This window comes from Calliopsis andreniformis, chromosome 5, assembly GCF_051401765.1.
Source record: "Calliopsis andreniformis isolate RMS-2024a chromosome 5, iyCalAndr_principal, whole genome shotgun sequence".
In the NCBI taxonomy this organism is placed as follows: Eukaryota; Metazoa; Arthropoda; class Insecta; order Hymenoptera; family Andrenidae; genus Calliopsis; species Calliopsis andreniformis.
In genome coordinates, this window is record NC_135066.1 from 1,334,506 (window position 1) to 1,354,384 (window position 19,879).

Genomic DNA, 19,879 nt, shown 5'->3' on the forward strand with positions numbered 1-19,879 from the left:
ATGAATTTCAGAGTTATCGTGTGCTACGATAGCTGTATCCTATTCCATTAATTTGCGTTAATCCATTTCTCCTTTATAATTTCCTATTCCCTATTCAACTCGAATATCCTGTTTTACAAGGTTGCTTCTATGGCTCAGCCAAAAAATATCGAATTACGGAACGACGTTAAATTGCAGATAGGGTGAAGTAACTCTGCGTTATTTCTAATGGGTCGACGTTACGGGATCCGCTGTACTCGATAAAGGGTCACGGTATCTTTTACATGGGCGCACCAGTGGACCACTAAAATTCCTTGATAAAGCCTGCTCTATGCTTCGAACGCCCACGCGAACCTGTGCCGCTCGTATAGCCACGATAAGCCATGGAACGAGTTATCAGTACCGCCGAGAGATATGTTTTCGAACGTCTGGAATTCCCCCTTTCGCCAAAAATTTATTTCGCCTAAATGCTTCACCCTCTAACGCCCTAATAAGCTTCTTACGTGTTACCGAAGGGGATACGAGCGTGTGACACGATTTCAGTGAATACTTTCGAAAGAGGTTCAATGGGGCGTTTTCTTTATCGCTCCATGTTACCGCAGAGACACCATGCTCGTCGTAAATTACGAGCTTTCATGTAAATCCGACGAGTAAAATTGATTGAAATTTTGATAGGTGACATTATTTTGACATTATTTTTAGTATTCGATGGGGTTGTGTATCTTGGGAAAATCGAATTTTAATGTTCGATTTTTTTGTTATGCGTGGATTATTGAAACTTATTGGGAAGGGGTAAGAGGTTCACTGTATTCCAACCGATACTAAGTATTCATTTTCTCCTCGAATTTCAACGACGTTAATAAATACTTTTTTATTCCCAAATTCCATTGATTTGAGTTCCACGTATCTAGCAAAAGTGAACGATAACGTCAAGAGAGCAAGCCGCGATTTGCATTATTTAAATTGCAAGAGGGACTTTCAGCACAACTGAAGTGCTTCTCAGCTTCGTCATTTATTTCCCCTGAAGCAGAAAACGTCGTTAGTGTTTAACGAACTAAATCTTGACTGAAGTTAGATAAAGAAAAAGATACGTCAAGATACTAGGACTGTCAAATATAACGTTCAAGCATAGATACTATTCATTGGTCAATCGTCAGAGGTGCAGACAGAATTCGCTTCGATTACTAAATGTATGGAGAGGTCAGAAAAAAGTAGAATAAAGGTGATATAACAATCAATAAAGTACGAAAAGATCACCAGAAACTAGAATTAAGAATATGCAAATATTCTCAGTTTGCATAGAACAACATTCATCATTCTGTTTGGACAGTTAAGACGCAGCAGGAATGAGAGCAGAGGGCGAGATGCACAGTAAACGTCTTGGAACGTTAATCTTTACTCGTCCCATTTGCATTCGGGTCCTTGCGATTAAGAATGATTCAGGAATAGAATTACCGTGGCTCTGGTTAATGCATTATCGTCACGTTGATTGATGCACGGACAATGCTAACTCCGTTTCCGAGTAGACGAATCCATTCAACCTCCCGATCCTCCGTCAATAGCAACCACCTCGGTAGTAACCTGTCCTCTACTCGTCGCCGAAATAATGCCATTTAGTCAAAGGAAGTCAGAATCATTTCCGCTTAAGCGATATTGCGACCCTAGCATGAAACGTCCCGAGACATTACAGTTTAGAAGGATCGTCTGACGACGATCCAGCGACAAGGATGGAAAATTTTATTCTGCTGGAAGCGATGTGACGCCTCTCGAACCAGTTTACCTTCCCTCTGTATAGTTTAATATTATTAGCACGCTCAGAGGCGCACGTTGGAAAATTGTCTCGTTTCCTGTAACAGCGCTAACCACGCTGACCAAAGGACACGGGGATGGTAACGCGTCGCGTTGTTGCAGATAATGTCTGGATTATTGCGGGAAATTGGGTCTTTTCCAGGCATCTAGGGAGGATTTTGGCGGGTTAGTTACAGTGTTCTAGAGACTATACTGGAGAGGTACCCCTTCAGCATTTCAATTAACCCCTTTGCAGTTTCTCTAATTAGATATTAAATAATGATAATAATTTTTAATTTTGCTTTTTCTGGTCTATTTCAAAAAAGGAAAATTATATTCTCCATAATTATGGACGAGTCCTAGATTTTTTAAGGTATTTGAAAAAATATGTTAACTATCTGCTTCGAACGATTAGACTCATGTCTGTAGGGTTCTCAAGCCACGCAGACCTCTAATATCCAGTTTCTCATGACTTCGCAGTTTCTCTCATACGTCGACGCTGAAACTTATGCGGGATTATTTGCGGGATACTTTAGCAAGGGAGAGTTAGCAGAGTTTCCACGCGTAGATATCGTTTATCTCCTGCCGGGCAAAAAAGTTAGTCGAAGATTATGGGCCAATTCGGCTAGCCGATGTTCCGAGGAAAATATTTTCCTTTCGTATGGATCTATGCCGCCGAGAGAAATAAGTGTTATTCTTTGTCGCCATCCCCGAATGAAGGAATTCTTTCCATTCCCGTGTAGTAATGAACCATGAAAGTGGATTAGGATGAAAATTGCCATCACAGAAAGTCCTGGGGAATTTATGTTCGTTTGGAGCAAGGGTTAAAGTTATCCTATCCTGTCTAGACATTTCAGTATACCACTGGAAATTTTATATCTACGTCTACACAGAATTTTCTCTAAACTTATAAAAAATATTTCATATTTTTCTCGAAAATGTTTTCCAATCGATTTAATAGAAAATGTATTTTTTACGATAATATCAGCAGGGACACTCCTGTGTAGTGAACACCTATTTCTCTTTCGAATTCGCAGCCTTCGGCTATGTATCTCGTTTCCTCTGTAGTCTACATCCGCCTTTTTCGATTTTCCGTATTTGCTATGAGTTACGTTCTTTCCTGGTCGAATCCAATTACTTTCCCACTCGCGTCGCTCGGCTTTCGCCTTAATCGAATACGCAAGGAGGAAGGATCCAGCGTTCCGCTCGGCGAATCCGATTTTAGCGCTCGAATTCATCTCGAAATTCGGCGTCGTTTAATTATCATCTTCGGTTAGCAAGCGCATGATTGCGCTGCGCGCTCTCGTGGGAACATTTACTCGGTTTAATGCGTAAATAGATTCGATCTAATGGCGATGCTTCGACTACAATAGTTTGAGAATTCGGTGAACGCTTAGACTAGGGTTCTAGCGAAAGGAGACCCAGTCAATTATCGTACGAAATTAAAATTTTAAATCCTTTCCTGCTTTGTCCGATAGTAATCCGATAGTAATTTCATTTCAATTGTAAGGAGAAAAGTTGTTGATTTGAAAGTTTGAAAGTTTGAAAATTTGATCATCTATTTTTTTTATCTTTGATAACCATTTCTTACTCCAGTAAGAGTTACGACTAACGTTTCCCGATTGTATTAAAGGTTGTCTTTAATTTGAAATTGCAAGTGCCGAATGAAATACCTCTCGCAATGACCTGTAAAATATTCCAGAGGAAATTTCCTTGTGAATTAGCGATTACGCAAAATTCACGATGATTATCTTACAGCAGACATACAACTCGAGGAATTTTCTGTTTACTTTTAATTATGCTGCTCTGTATAATAATAAAGCACAAGGTATCATGGGAAATTTGTTCGTTGTTATATCGTGATCTTTTACGTCTAAAGATCTAAAATAATATCAGAACTGTGACTTTTGCCATAATTATGGAGCAACCTTGAACTGGAGATTATTGCCGCGTCAGAACTAAAATTATAAAAGCAAATGTGTGATGCAGTAGATACATGCTCCATTCGCATTTTATGGGAAATCAGATAAGAAATAAAAAATATTATTGCTGTTCACGGGGAGATCTCGAGAGATAAAAGCGAATGATTATGGCACAAAAAACAGTGAAATTTGCGGGAATAATACTAATAATACCATGCAAAAGTTATGAATACAATAAAGGTTTGCTCATAAATTATACTAAAATGATTAGTCAAGAAATAAAACTCAATCGTTCCGCTATTATTTGCCACAACATTTATCATAATCTCTTATTTTCTGTGAATTTCATTTGCACACTAACGAGGCACTATCCATCGGGTGAAATTGCGGAAAAATTCGCGACAGAAACAATCGGCTCGATTCAAATATGTTGCGCGATTTTTCCCACAGGATTTTTCATCCCCATTGAATTCAGGACGAAGCTGGATACACCTGCCGTTTCCACTTCGATAAAATATTATCGTGGCGCTTGCATTTTCTCCCCTCGAACACTATCTGTCGCAATTGCCTGCTACCATGAATCGAGAACATGCAAATCTCTAATTCTATACTGCGAACAGTAGGTTATTTAGGATGAAAATAAATATTGCGACCATTATTTATCAATATTGGTATAATATAAAAGCAGCAATATTTGCAAATAAATAAATGAAAAAGAGGAAAAGAAGATTGTGTTCCCTTTTTGAAACCGTCCTTGACAATTGCAATAAATAAAGCTGAATGCATTTTTGGCTAGCTTACTCCTTTTTTCGAAAACTTTCCAAAAATAAATTGGACATAAGACAAATGATCGCTTTGGTGAATTCGTTTTTCTTCATCGACTTTTTTGCTAGTAGCTACATGTTATTCATTATACCTATATATATTATTGTACATATTATTTTGAACCAGCAAGCTAAAATAATCAATTCCAGCTTTGCGTCAGCTTTTGTTAGATATCTATAAACGATTTTTCTTCTAAAAAGATTATATTTCAACATTGTTCATCATAGGATCATTTAGGTATTTTATGAGCAGAAAACCACGCTGATAAATAAGCATCGAATCGAATGACTGCCGTGGAATGACGCCAGTCGGTAGTAAACAATTGAATAGAGAAATATAGAGAACTGGGGAGCCGATACCAAGTAAAAAGGACGTTGCTTGTTTCCACTTTTTGTGGGTTCGTTTTTCTATGAGAGGGAGTGAAAACGCGTTTTTCCCCCGAAAATCCCAGTGATTCGTTTCCGTTGCCAATTGATTTAGTCAGCAGGTCGGGCTTAATCTTCCGTCACATCGCGTCGGGAGCAAAAAGAAGACAGACCGCTCAATTTCCCATTCGCAGAACTACTGAATCGTATTTCTTGTTTAGAAAATACTGGGGAGTGACAACAATAGAGCAAATACACAAACGCCAAATATCGAGATGAGTGAGAAACCTAAATCTATACGTATATGTATACGTAAATCCATTTTTACAATTTCGTCTAAAAAAATTGTTAAAAAACTAGAAAATCCTTTGCAATGAAATTTCTCCGAAGAATCTGCCTTTTTTCCCTCTACTCATTCATCGTTTTAGTTTGCACACTAACAGCACCTCTTCGCGATTATGCCTACCCTGAGCTACAAAACAGTCGATTCTGTTTCGAGTTGCATCGCGTGCTGTATTTTTTACACTCTGCCCTACCATATTAAACAACCTAACCGAGGAACGGGAGAATGCAGAAGCGCCGTGGAGGAAATAAAATAGCGAGAGAATTTTGGTGGGTGAGATAGGCAATATCGGGAACGTTCAAGCGAACCTTTCAAAAATATTCTCTCTGAAGCCGAGGAGATACCTCTTGCTCGTTCCGCTGAATGCGTCGGTAGCTCGAGAATTGGCTCTCTTATCAGTTACATCGGCTTAAACGACGTTCCATGGAAAAGGACCGCGGACCACAGTTACTCTGATACGCATGAGATCACCCTTGACCCTCGAAAGTCTTTCAGATCTTCGTCAAAGATTCCCTAAATTCTATGAGGAATTTAAATCGATTCCTCATCGTCCACGTGTAACAGAGTTTGAAATAAAAACGACCATTCTCCACGCTGAAATGTAATACGAAAAGTGTTATCAATTTCAAATCGCAATTCGACTTTTTCCATGTTGCGGCCGGCAGATAGGTGAGGTGGTTGCAATTTTGAATTTGAATTTCAAAAATCTCAAAGGGAATGTAACAAGGCCACTGGTGGAAACTGAGGCAATCTGCTGATCGAGAATATTAAAAATTTCCCTCCATTCGCTAGGGTACAGCGAATGCTCGTATTTTTTTTGCGATTCAAAGCAAAACCGTAAACGAACAAAGGGTGAACAGAACCCCGAAAATCAAGAAACTCATCGCGGAAGCAATGAGAGGGGTATTCGATAGACAATGAAAATACAATATTATGGCGTTCGTTTGTGCCACGTTTTCCATTTGTTGGGTAAACTGCCCGAAGGATCAGAACACAGAACAACGCGATGAATTTCTCATACATAGGTTGGCCGCGAGAAACGGGAAAATTGCACTAGCAACGTGGTAACCATGACTTTCGAATCCTCGTGGAGCTCATTTGATACGTGATATGGCAAATTGAGGATAATTAATTCAATGCGCGATGTCAAATCAATGCCAAAGTGCAATCACTAAATTGATGCCTCGTAGAATCGAGGCAGAGAAATATTTTAACAATTTAATAAATGTGAGCAATTTTTCCTGGTGACCTGGAGCCGAGAATTTCCCCTGGACTTTCCAAACTGCCAGAATATGCAAACCGTCTTACCGCATTCTGTACATTTTGTTATACCAAGCGAACAGCGTCGTGCATAATACAACAAATTCATGGAATAATTCTGGGATGCTTAGCATCGGAAATAAGGACGCTACAAGCATGAAGAATTAATGAAAATAAAAACGAGGTTACTGTTTAAAGGATTTTACTTTGGGAGTATGAATTTTACCAAGTACACTTAATCCCGTTGGATTTTCATCAATTTATGATCAATTGGAAGATATTTCTGCTCGATTCACCTGACTCGAAATCTAATATTATAGTCGAACCAATTTTCGTTATCGATTATTCAAATTGTCAAATATAAATTCCTCGACATATTAATATTGCAGTTGCAATCGAGTTCCACAATTAATCTGCAAGATATCAAAAATGGAAGACGAATATAGTTTCTCTGCCTGAGTGATCGCATTTCTATTTTACTGCCACAGATACACATCCATTTCATGGTTCTATTCTACTTGTCTGACTATACAGACCAATAATCTACTTGGCTAACTAATACGGATTAATCTCTACACATTTGCATCCATAGTATTGATATTCACTTCAGGCTCACTCGCATTCAAACGCATTTCTGTTCTACTAGAACACTCAATGATCAACCTACTTCGCACTGAATGAATAGCCACTGTCTTATTCTACTTTATAGGTAATATAGAAGTCCCTTTCTACTTTGTCTGGCGGTGGCTACCTTCCTAGCTTACTTGGACTGATTGAATGCAGTCTTGTTTCGTTCTTCCTGGTAGAACACTGTACCATTGTACATTGTCTGAGAAGATACCGGTCTATTCTACTGTGTCTGACCATACGGCTACTTTATTCGACTACTCAGAATGGTGTCCAATTTTACTCTATCTAAACGTGCCGATGCTCAAGTTACGTAATTATCCACTGGTTTATTCATTAAGCACAAATCTATTACATAATTAGGGAACGTAATACGATCAGCTTCTAATGGACCAGCTGAATAAACGTTCACAGGCATGTAGGAAAATGTAAGCGAATTAGAGTTAATTGATATCAGTCGATCTGGACCCTTTGTAACGATCACGTTGAAACAACTAGAACGAGTACATTCTCTTTAAAGCAATCAGTATCTCCGTTTAATAGCAAGTAACTATGATCTGCGGTTAACTCCATCTATTTGTCATAGGAACGAACATACATGGCATGCTATGCGATTTCACGCATAGATGCTAAACCAAATTCCGAACATTCAATATTTCTGTATAGCCCAACGCGATCCGATGAAACAACGCACGGATGATGAAGCTCATTTTCAACAGAGTAACTTGCTGCAATCAATTTCGACACATTTGTATCTTCTCGATGAAACATTTGTCCAATGAACTATTTCGTTTTCAAAAATTGAGAGGACTAATCATGGAACACAAGACCCATGAAACAAAAGCAGAGAGGAATGTCGGACAGACGAGTGTGTTTTCAGAAATGTATGTACGACCGACTATAAATCAATGTCGTCTTTGCATTTTAAACATCTCCTGAGCAACTACGGCGATATCGGCTACGAAATTCCCACGTTGTCGTGGCAAGAGCTTATAAAGTGTCGTCGGGGATCGTATCTGCAAGGAAAACTAATTCGACAAGCTTGAAATATCGCTCAAGCATAGCCACGGTGAAATTGTGGCTCGTCCTTCTGTAATTGAATCCGTGCTTCGCCGAGCTGGACCGTCTTGCATTTACATCTGCAAACGCCTTGCACTACTGGTTCAGAATTTATCTACCTGCTCAGAGGCAACCCGCAAGATTATTAAGTCACCAGGTTTAAGTGTAGTAATTAGTCGAGAATAGACTACACTTTCAAGTTGATTTAATAAATTCTAAACCGATCGAATACAATTGTTCAATCCTTTTTCTAAATAATTTAGCAATGAGATACAATATACTAGATTTTCACAGAAAATTTAATTATAATTTTCCGCTTCCTTAACCCCTATGTTTTCTCTAAAGTTCTCGAAAGTTAACCACACCACTCATGTTAACCACAAGCGCAAAATTAAATGAAACTTTACATAACAGCAGAAAGTTTCTTTAACTAATGGGGAAATAAAAGGAGACTGTGTAAAGGAACGGTGCTAACGTTCATCACTCGGTATCTCGTTAGATATCAAAGAATGATAATTGCACAGTTCATGCGTTCGCAGTAACGAGCTTCCGCTTGGAAGCCTCGCGGGCGTGCCACTTCCAGGCTGTGTTTTCGAAAGAACGGAATCGTCTATTAATTAATCTGTCAGGGTAGGGACAATCTCTTCCACGATGCACGTGCTCTCCACTGGTTTAGGTCACATCGTCGAACCGGCGTTGTTCCTTTAACGAAAACTATTGTGCGACGACGTCACCGAGATTTAAATGGTACACCGTTCGAACGAGTTCCTTTTAAACCGAGCTCCCAGAGCTATCAAGAGAAGAAATTTCGAAATCGATGTTCTTAGATGAAAATTCAACTCGTGATCCGACGATTCTTTAACGAATTACGAAGTGCTCGGCGGAATTACTGTGACGCTGACCTGATTAAATTAAATCCACGAAAAACTTTGTCTTTGACATGTATTTACCGAGAAAGAAATGAAATTTAGACAAGCTACTGAGAGAAGTTTTAACATGTGGTACTGTGCATTACTCTTTTGAAATATGAAAGGGAAATTCCGATAATGCAATGTGAAGGCCAACGAACCTTTAGTTTTAAAATAATTCTGAGCTTTTGAAGGATAATAGGAGGGACAGATGAAATTTATGGCGAGGAGTTTTAGTAGATGTTTAATCGCTCCGTTGGGTCGCCTGCGGTAATCACGATGATTTTTTCATTTTCTCGGCAGCGTTGAAACGCTAATGGAATAGTTAGTTGGATATGCTAATGAGGGAGGAGACTGGCGACCGCAATAAACGAGCAACGCCGTAATCGAGTTTTCCGTTTGCCACACTCGAACTTGTCTATTCAGTTATAATGACGTAATTACTGTGAATCACGATTATAACCCATCGTATTTGGTGGTCGAGGAATTTTGAAATTAGCCCACGCTTTACCCACTGTAATCCTACTATCGAGCAGAGTTCGCTTGCAGTCGTGCGTATTCTACTCTCGGGACCTACGTAATTTTCCTACGAATATCGTATCACGCAGCCCAGACCACACAAACACGCAGTTTGTTTAATTTTCTATCTATTTTCTGTTACATTTCGTTGCATAAAATTTTATATAAACAAGGACTTCGAGAATCATGAAAAAAATATAAGTAGTTCTACACGTTGCTATGAACAGTTAGAGAGCCGTTTATTCAAATGATTTCGCTGTTCAATAAGAAATTCGATGATCTGGTAAGGTAAGAATGCTCTTTAGAGTAGCTGATGAAATTGTATGCAAATATGTTGTTGAGAACGTTATGATGGAAAAAATTTGAAAATTTGAAAATTTAAAAATTTGAAAATTTGAAGGTTGGAAAATTTGAAAATTTGAAAATTTGAAAATTTGAAAATTTGAAAATTTGAAGGTTAGAAAATTTGAAAATTTTTTATTTTAAATTTCATGTATTGACATGTGCATCTTTACTAGTTAACAACAATTATCGTCCTCACCTACATTATACTGAAGGTATAAAGACACCCATGATAATATAATTATTTATGAATGCAGTAGTTCAATTATTTTAGCCAATACAAACAGTTCTGAAAGCTAATTATATTTTATATTGCAATGAATACTAAATATCTCTACTTGATAGAACTTCGACATTAATTATTCTCCTCTCAATAAAACAGTAATATATACATGTACATACGCAGTCACACATTATTTCTAATGCGATAATTATTTTACTTTCCTAAAAATCATGATGATTTGAAACATTATTTAATAGCTTACCGTGCTGGTGAATTGCACTTGCTCTTTCTCCACGCTTTTTTTGGCGTCATTCTCCTCTCCCCTTACACTGTGATTCAGAGAAGCCGTATTCTAATAAAAAAGAAAATAACCATAATGTAATTAACATAGTCCTAATTGTAATTACCTAAGAGGATAGAGAGAAACAGAAAAAATTGCAAACCTGTTACAGTTTTTGTTGAGATACTGTATTTCGATCACTTCAATTGAGAAATCTAGACGTAGAAATTCGCGCGACCGTAGCTTTTTGACAATAGTCAGCCTTAGAAGCAAATATACGGATAAAAAACGCAACGCGTTCAGATAGTTATTTCTACACAAAAAATGTATTCAAATCATGATTATTAAACGTTTTTTTGTTACTAGAATGAACAAATAGTAAGAAATACCAATTATTTGTTTAACGACGACGACGCTGTACTGCCATGGTTTTCGCGGTTTCAGGATCTGCGCAGTTGGTGTTCAAGCAGTCCGAATTCGCGCATCCTAGAAAAGATCGCCACCCCGCGGGCTACTTCTGAACTACCTGTATACATTTAAATAAGGTTCACATTTTTTTCTATTATACAGTTTTTATTGTTTAAAGTTAAACGAATTATTTTTACTTATCTTATCTAATATGTCCTCTGTTGTAAAAAAATGTAGCGTACATGCTAAGATTTTTTAATATCCGTTGATATATCACGCTTATTCCACGAGTTACTATTCTCGACAAATTTGAATTTCGTTCACGTTCGCGGCGCTGCATTAGATGACGTCAGTTTTGCTTACTAAATGCAAAAACGCGTACGGTCGTTCCCGCGGCTCTCCTGTTTTTGTTCTAATTCGGTTAAAAATAAGTAAAGGTCGATATGAAAGTGTGTTTAATAGTCCCTACTAATGCTGTTCCGCGTCGGGTAAAAAATTTCTGCTTGAAATTTCATAAACGCCGTGAAAAATCAGTAGCTACTGTTAGTCGTTAGAAAAGTATACGTAGCCCAGAAATTTCTGCCATTCGCCATTAAGAACAAGTTCAAACACGTTTGTCTGGTAAGACGATACGATTTGATTTTACAATATAGCATAAAAAATTGTGTTTTAGAGTAGCGTTACGAAATTTTTATTTTTGTTAAGAATATGTAAATGTAAAGTTCAATAAAATTACTGTTGAAACTATAACGTCAGTTAAATTTAACTATCGTCAGCTACGTTATGATTAATTTCCTTTTTTACAGAAATCCAATGCTCACCTAGAATTCATCAATCGTCGAGGAATTAATTAATCACGGCCAGAGACGAGAATACCGCAGATGGCGATGTTGGGTACGTAAATAACGATAAATGATAATATTCGATACACAAGATATATAGCTCAAGCATTCAAGTGGTAGAATCACAATGAGAAGATTAATTTCTCCTCGAATTAGGGTAATGTACGTTTCACGGAAATTCTATCTTATACAAATCATGATACAAAATCATAATTCACGATTTCTATATCTTGTGTATGGACTAAAAAGCTTCTTAAAATCTTGAGTTACAAAAATAATTTGTAGATTTCACAGATTCTTTCCAATAGATTTACTTCACTCATTCAAAAGAATTTAATTTAAAAAATACAATTTATGAATATTTACAACATCTTCCGTATTCTTATACATATTTTGAAGTAGAAAGCAATATTTCATTTCACTACTTTATGAATCACGAAATAATCTAAGAATGAAGCAGATGAATCTAGTCTTATATACAATATTCTTGTTGCTTCTAAAGTACCTAGTTTCGTTTGCGCTCCAAAATTTTCGATGAACAATCGTTAGTGTATAATTTCAAAAATGAAAACCAGAAATCAAGGAATATATTGGTCGTCTTATCACCTTCAATAAACGTTCTCACGTCGACTTAATTAAACCGCCGTTATTTGCTATATTTCACGTGAACTTTACAAGCTTCGTATAATATAAGCTGCGATGCAAACTTCATAAATAATACATCCATACAAAATAAACGTAGCATTGATAGGTCGATCAACGCGTTACAGGATACGATTCCATTTATTTAATCGTTCGCTTGGGCATTAAATCTACTCGTTCATCGTAAGAATGAAATGTACAACCTGTAGGAGGTATATTAGAATGAAAAAGTATTTATCTTGTACGCTCTAAGATTCGGACAGAATGTCCTCCAGTGTCTTGTCGTCGTGAAGGGGCGAGTGTCCTAGCGTAGGGTCACTCTCTAAGAATTCACGGAGTTCAGACTCTAGATCAGGAACCGCTGAAGTCTCCGTCGTGCTTAAAAGAGACGGAGGTGTCTGATTGTGCGTCATACCGATTTGTATTTGAATCGGCGGTTGATTCGCAGTTACAATACTCATCGGTTGAGTCGGCTGATTAGTCGGGCTGAGTAGACTTGCATTCTGGATAGGCGAAGGAACCGACAACAAATTCGCCGGGACCTGATTAGTACTGGCTTGTAACAGATTGTTCTCCGCGACTATTGTTGGATTATGCGTGATTGGATCCACCTCCATAGGTTCTGGTCCACCCAGGGGCGCTATCCCCATGGCTTTTCGCAAACCGTCTACGGGAGCGATAGCCGAGGGGGGGAGTTTCTTCGCTATTTCTGTCAGATTATCCGTGATCTTGTCGGCTAATGCTACTTCCGTTTCGGATGGTTTAGGAACGTTTGATAAGTGAGCTGGTGGCGGTGCTGACAGGCGATCGTGTTGCGCTTGTTTCAGACGTCCTATCATTTGAGACGTATCGTCTAAACGGTTTTGCAGAGCTGCACGTTCTTCGCTGAGCTTTAATTCATCCTCTGTAAAAAGAGCCAAGTTGAAAACACTGTTAGTATCACTGTTACGAATTCTTTATTTCTAAATATTCACTTACCTAGAGTTTCCAGAAAATTAACGTCAATTCCTAATTCTGAAAGCGTCTTCAGCTGATCAATGTCCACCTTTACACCTTCCAAGTTTGAAATATTACGATTTACATCTTGCATAGGTTTCTCCAGTAAATGCTTTATCTTCTCTTCTTCTTCTCTGAGCCTTCGCTTTTCTTCAAGAAATTTCTTGGTTTTTCTGTGATCCCCTCCTGTTAGAATGTCCAATAGATCATCTACCATAGTTAACGTATAATCACAGTCCTTTGCAAAGTCTAAAATCGATTCTGCATACTGTACAGCAGTCTCATCACCATAAGTCTGATATACCAGGTCTGTTTCTTCTTTTGTGAGATTGGCAAAGGTGGAATCATAACTTGGCGCATAAGAGCCAAAGGCACCATAGTATAAGGGTTTCACTGGCTTTGACATATTTCTCCTATCTTCTCTAAATCCTGCTAATGCACCTGTACCATGGTTCAGTTTACCTATGAGCTGTCCTAATGACACAGGTCTTTGATTAGTTCCTGGAATGACCCCATCCCCTGGTACTATTATTTGTAAGCTGGTGGTTCCATCTTTCTTCTGTCTGAGGAAACCCATCTTTGAGTTCAACCTCTTCAGTGACAACTTCTCTGACGCCGCTTTCGCAGCTCCCCGTGCTTGTTTTAAAATCTCTTCCGGGGTCATGTCATCCGGAATTGCTTCAAATTTACCTAAATTCGCTAATCTCATTTTCCTCTGGTTTTCCTTCCTAAGTTCTTCAGCTTCCTCGTTGCGTTCTTCCTGTTCTCGTTCTCTTTCAATCTGTTCTTCTGTTACTGGAGCATCAGGGTTATTTGGATCTTCAGTACCCAATTCAAATCCAAGTTCCTCCTTTGAAATATCCTGCATATAGGTTAAAACAGGTCTCAGTTGCCTGAGTTTCTCGGGTGTAACCATTTTTAGGCCAACGTGCAACAATTTCTTTGCGGCTTTAAAGTAAACCGTATCTGGATGATTGTAGGTAGTGGCGTTATCACACATTAATTTAAAATCATCTACGAATTCATTCAAATTTTGATAACTATTATCGTCTATCTTCTGTTTTATAGTACTGAAATCCATAGGATTGGTAATAATCTGAGAATATCCAGGTGCAATGCTATCCGTGACCGGCCAGGCAAAAAATTGTTGCGGATCACGTTTCTCCATTGATCTAAGGAGATGTTCCAGTAAACGTTGAAGAGGTGTACGTTCGGCAATTTTCCGAAGTACGCAGGTCCTGGGTTCACGATATGGAGATAGGGAGCTAATATTGCTAGTGACACCAACTCTATGCTCTCCACTGGAGGGAGGTCTCGGTGGTAGTAGTTGATGGTTCGGAATCTTTTTGGGAACTTCAGTTATACTTTCATCTGCATCTCCCACAGATTCCTGACTGGATTCTTCCCGTCGTCGTTTTTTATCTTTGTGATGATGCTTGTGCCTTTTATCCTTCTTTTTCTTTTTCTTCTTGAGTTTTTTGTGTCCCATATACCTGTCGTATTCAGATTCCTGCGCTACTGGGCAATTAAGGCCCAACTGCTGTTGGTAGACACCCAAATGTTGAGACAACATTGTTGCCTGGCTTGGAGATTCGTTGCCGTATTCAGGTGTCCCACTGCTACCCCCTACTTTTAAAATTAGTTTCAAAGTACGGGGTTTGTCCGTGGTTGTATAATGCCCTTCTGTTAAAAAAAGAAGAGAGAAGAAGTTAATTACAGTACATGAAATCCCTTATAGAAATAATTATATACATAAAAAGAATGGAAGCATCAAGCTATAAATTATGTTTATTGTAATTCTATTGCATGCAATAAAACATATCTTGCAAAAAATCATACAAAAGTGCAGAATATCAGCATATTGTTGTAGTATAAAATACAGTGCTAGATATTGCATTATATAATCTTGCAGGATTATGAAAAGAAGTGTAATCTTAAATTAATAAAATCTACAGGATATTAACAGAAGGGTAAAAGGGAAATGTTGACAATAATAATAAAAATGACGCTATAACAGGATAGTGACCTTGTTTTCACATTCAACAAACTGGAAGCGAGATGGAAGTAGCTTGACTGAAACTAAATAAACCTTGATAGAAGTATGCAATAAAATAATTTTTGTCGCATTGATTGGCTGAATTTGCAGGAGTAATCAGGAAGGATCAATCATTGAAATCGAAAATACCTCACAAGGAGGTAAAGCAAAAGCACGTACGGCCTTTATATGCCATGGTACATAACAGCCAGGGATCTAAATGATTGAAGTGCAACAGACATACTGGTATCTCAGAAAAAACAAAGTATCCCTACTTGCATCTACAATAAAAAGGATAATACATACTTCAATTGGAAAAAATCTTGTTGCACTTCAACTGATCTTAATAGATAAAAAACTGAAAGGGTTTGGGACATTCGAGTAATTTTGGAAGCACAGCTAGTTTCTGTCGTGCAACCAGTCCGTGTCCATTGTTACACGTCACTTACTTCCACGTCGCACCTGTCGCTGTGGAACCTTCGTTTATACTTTTGAATCCACCTCACTTCTACTCCAACCTCACTCTCAGTTTGTCCGTGGTGAAAACGTAGTCAATATTCCTGTGCATTATTAAACTATAAGTATAAGAAGGATTCCAATGAAAATATTATAAAATAACAACCGTATTGGATCCTAGCTATTACTACTAACAGTTACTCAAGCTCAACTTTGCCTTAGTTAGTCTTCAAGAGCACTCTTTTCATTCGAATCCTCATGCGATCAGTACAAGCATCAACTTAAAAGTCAATGCCACAGAATTACATTCAGTGCTGTATTCAATAATTCAACAATTCAACAACGAGCGACCAAATGTGAAACATAATTAAACAAGAACAGACAGAATATTTGAGAAACTGAGGAGGCTCGTCGTTTCAATGTGAATCGCGACGAAAGATAGGAAGCATCGAAAACAATATACAACGAGAACACCTGACGTATTGCGGTAACGAGTTGTCATCGCAAGCACAATCCGATGGACGTGAACGAGAAGACAATATCATGCCGAAGCGATTGTTGAGGCGCCGTTTAAATTCAAGGCGCGTTCTGGAATTCGGTGGGAGCACAGTGTACAGCACGATATGCGAAAATCGCTGTTTATATGAGAGATGGTGCACGGAGAAACGCGACAACTTCTGATATTCGAGACGATAAAGAATAATTAAAAGCAACGAGGAACGACGATACGACGATACGACGATACGACGAGTCGAGAGATACGCCGGATTCGAGTCCCGGAGTCCTCACCTTCGTGCCTCTCGCGCTTGTGCTTTTTGTGTTTCTTCGAGCCCATGGTTCGCGTGTCGGGCCACAGCCTGCTGAGAAATTCTAACGAGAAACAGTAAACACTAGGTGGTGAAGCAGCACGGAACGCGGTTTGTGAGTGTACCGCGCTCCGTTACGTGTGTAGATAGTACGGCGGCGGCCATTGAAGACGTCACAGAACTCCAAACTCCAAGCCGTTATGGTGGATATACATGTCCCTTTCGTTCCCCCCACCCGACCGCCTATTATTCGCCAGCTGCACCGTCATGGCGACGCGTCCTTTCACGAAGCGCGCGTTACGAATGCACTCGCCTGACAATTCCCTTGTAGCTTCCATTTCTCTATCAAGACACTGGAGAAACTCTCGAAATTCTTCCTTTTTAAGTACCTGACTTCTTAATTACTCAAAATTATACGATATTTCTGGTATCTAAACACATACCTCTACCCCAAATGTTTTCTTCCCACTGTAAGGATCCCATTCATCATCAAAGTACTAGCTGTCAAGAAATACTAATTTCAACTGACTTGTCTTGTTGAAAAAACAAATGCAAGTTGTATGAGATAGTTCCTAGAAGATTGTCTATGTCCTATACGCGACGATTTCTTTTTTTTCGTTAATCTCTTCAAAGTCTTCGAATGCATTTAATTAAGGGCTAAAAGCAAGCGACGCCAGGCTTAAGAAGACGTTTCGTTAATGCCATTTAAGCGGGGGAACGGCTCGTTTAGTCGCAAATCGGCTTCCCCAAAGTGGATGCATCTTAGGCAGATAACGATCGTAGATTTTCACGGCTCGAGACTTGTTTCTCGACGCGGTAGGATTACGCTTCTGCTCGTATATCTACCCTGCATTGTGCACAGAGCTTTAAAGGCGAAAGGCGCTTCCTAACCTACAAAAGATGCTTCAAGTACCCAGCACTTACCCGTGCACCGGAGCAACGAAACACTCGACCGTATTCAGAGGCACGCTTTACCGCACGAGGATCGTCCCAGTAAACGAGCGAGCACTACGCCGAATTTTGATCGAAACTTCGTTCGAGCTTGGCACCGCGGCGACCGACGAGAACGACAACGACCGGACCGAAGCCGCGATGCAATTAAAGGGGCAACGATCAGCTGTTTCGATAAAATGAGGAGAGACAGAGCGAGAGAGAGAAATACGTTCCCTCGACTGCTTCGAAAAAAATTCACACATACAGAAGGTGCAGATGTGCTGCGGCTCCCTGCGTTCCACGATGCCATGGACGCCGAGGTGCTCCGACCAGACAATTCCTGTTCTTCCCTCGTCCCTTTAAATTCCCTTTCCTCGAGACCTCGGAGTAACGCGACCTTGCGTACTGGAAACCTGAAGGAAATAAAGAGAATATTTCGTTATCCTCGAGAAAATTGAGGAGAGGAGGAGTACTTGGTCGAAAGTTGATGAGAAAAGAGTTATGGCAGATGTAATGTACATTTGCGAAGGATTAGCTGGGAAACAATAGGGAAATGCTGTGTAGATCGTAATTGTTCAAAGTGAAAATTGTTTAAGAGTTTTAACACTGACACTATCAGTGGTAACATTTATCTGTTTCTATTAGAGTGTTAGAATACCAGGTTCTCAAAAAGATACATACATGATTAATTCATGTACACATTTTGTTAGCTTCATTCAATATAAACTTAAAAAAGAATACTTAGGCTGTGTATAGTAAGATGCTGGTTTGATGATCTTTAGATGCAAAATGAATTAAATACTTGAGATCAATAACACTGCAAACTTTGAAGCTGATATACTGCGAACTTGAGAAAACTTTTGATGAAAGCAGCTCCAATTTATCACACTTTCGGAAACAAGTTGCTAGCTGCATGCCTTGCATCCTCTGGACTAACAAAGGCGATGAACACGACAATGGCCTGGCATTATCAATGGAATGCGAAAATACATCGATCCAAGGTCCCCTTGAATACTACTGATGGATAGAGGTCTACATTGTTTCAGTGTTTGCATAAACACGGCTGGCTTTAAACTTCCATTTATTTGAAATTCCAATGTAGCTTTCTCGCGTATAAAACGCCTCAAGAGCGATCGTTAATCTCGATTTGGTAACAAGTACTTTTCCAGTGGATTACTAGATCGAAATCCATTTTGCCTCGCGTGAAAAAATCCAGGGAAACGTGCACGTGTAAGTGCACAAGTGCAGTCTACCTTTAACGACACTTCGTCTCTCTGCATTGCCTATTAAAGAGATCTCGCGACGGTGTACTCGATAAGAGAGCTTCTCCGATATCGGCCGTTGGATAGAGTAGCTTTTTACGATGCACCAGGACGGTTATTACCTCCCGTTGGTAGGCAAATGAATTTTTAAGGCCCAGAAACGAGTACCGTGTCTCCGCGCGACTTTTAAGACCGTCACGAGCTTTTAGTGACAACTTCTTCTTTTTATATGGTCGCTTGTGGTAGTCTCTATTTTTGTCTGTTTCACATCACCTTTGAGCAACCTGTGTTTATGATTTTCTTCTGAGATGCTTTTTTTAGAATTAGTGCATTGTTCAGTGGTTGCATCTATATTTCGGCAGAAATTTTAATTCTCTTTTGTCAAATGTCTAGAATAATTGCGTTGGAATTATTCAGAAGGTGCTTTCAAATAGAATCAAATTTTTATTGTTTTCTGTTAAAAAAAAAGGAAGTGCAGTGTAATATGCATAGTACGAATTCCTTGAAGGAAAGGCTTCCGTTTCCTGCTGCCACCTAGAACAGGACACTGGCAACCGACGAAAGTTCCGCGATTACTCATCCAGCATCGCTGCACTAAAATGCAATCGCATGTGTAGACACGCAGATGCACACGCTATCACGATCATGTGTTATCGTTACACCTTAGCCACACGTAACCCTGAAATATGGAGCACACATGTGTGCATGATATACACAAATGCATTCACATGATCTCCGATCTGAACTTCATGAATCCAATAATTAGACGTTTCGAAGATTCATTCGGTAACTTGTATCGATCGTATTTTTTATTATGATTCATCTCAGCCGGTGGTGCTCGAACCGTATTTCCCTCCTAGCCTTAAATAAAAATTCAACTGGTAATTATGCGTTCGAACATTTCGTCGAGACATCTGCACTTAAAGAGATTCCGCAATAATCAATACTCTCGGGCTAACGTTGCATCCCTTGCTATCTACGAAATGTCTTTATTGAATTTGCATTGCAAATGAATTTTTAAATATAAGACAAGGTAATGAAGTTCGTTTCCGACGAGAT

General features: G+C 39.0%; 1 protein-coding gene across 3 annotated transcripts; it reads right to left on the bottom strand.

The window, feature by feature from the left end:
* Nucleotides 1-11,985: 11,985 nt before the first annotated feature.
* On the bottom strand, nucleotides 11,986-17,901 carry Brd7-9 (Bromodomain containing 7/9). 3 transcript variants are annotated; one of them, XM_076378380.1, is made up of 3 exons: nucleotides 17,824-17,901; nucleotides 13,311-15,011; nucleotides 11,986-13,236 (listed from the first exon to the last, which is right to left on the bottom strand). In XM_076378380.1, exons 2-3 carry the CDS (start codon nucleotides 14,899-14,901, stop codon nucleotides 12,581-12,583), a joined length of 2,247 nt encoding a protein of 748 aa, XP_076234495.1. In that variant the 5' UTR covers nucleotides 14,902-15,011; nucleotides 17,824-17,901; the 3' UTR covers nucleotides 11,986-12,580. The 3 variants fall into 3 exon arrangements, with proteins under 3 accessions (XP_076234495.1, XP_076234493.1, XP_076234494.1); XM_076378378.1 differs by lacking the exon at nucleotides 17,824-17,901 and adding an exon at nucleotides 16,609-16,814; XM_076378379.1 differs by lacking the exon at nucleotides 17,824-17,901 and adding an exon at nucleotides 15,813-15,920.
* Between the last annotated feature and the right edge of the window lie 1,978 nt (nucleotides 17,902-19,879).

Coding starts and splice junctions, on each gene's coding strand:
- Brd7-9 (XM_076378378.1), bottom strand. CDS start 16,654: ATGGGCTCGAAGAAACACAAAAAGCACAAGCGCGAGAGGCACGAAG. Junction 15,012..16,608: donor CAAGCGCGAGAGGCACGAAG/GTGAGGACTCCG, acceptor TTTTTTTAACAG/AAGGGCATTATACAACCACG. Junction 13,237..13,310: donor TAATTTTCTGGAAACTCTAG/GTAAGTGAATAT, acceptor CTCTTTTTACAG/AGGATGAATTAAAGCTCAGC.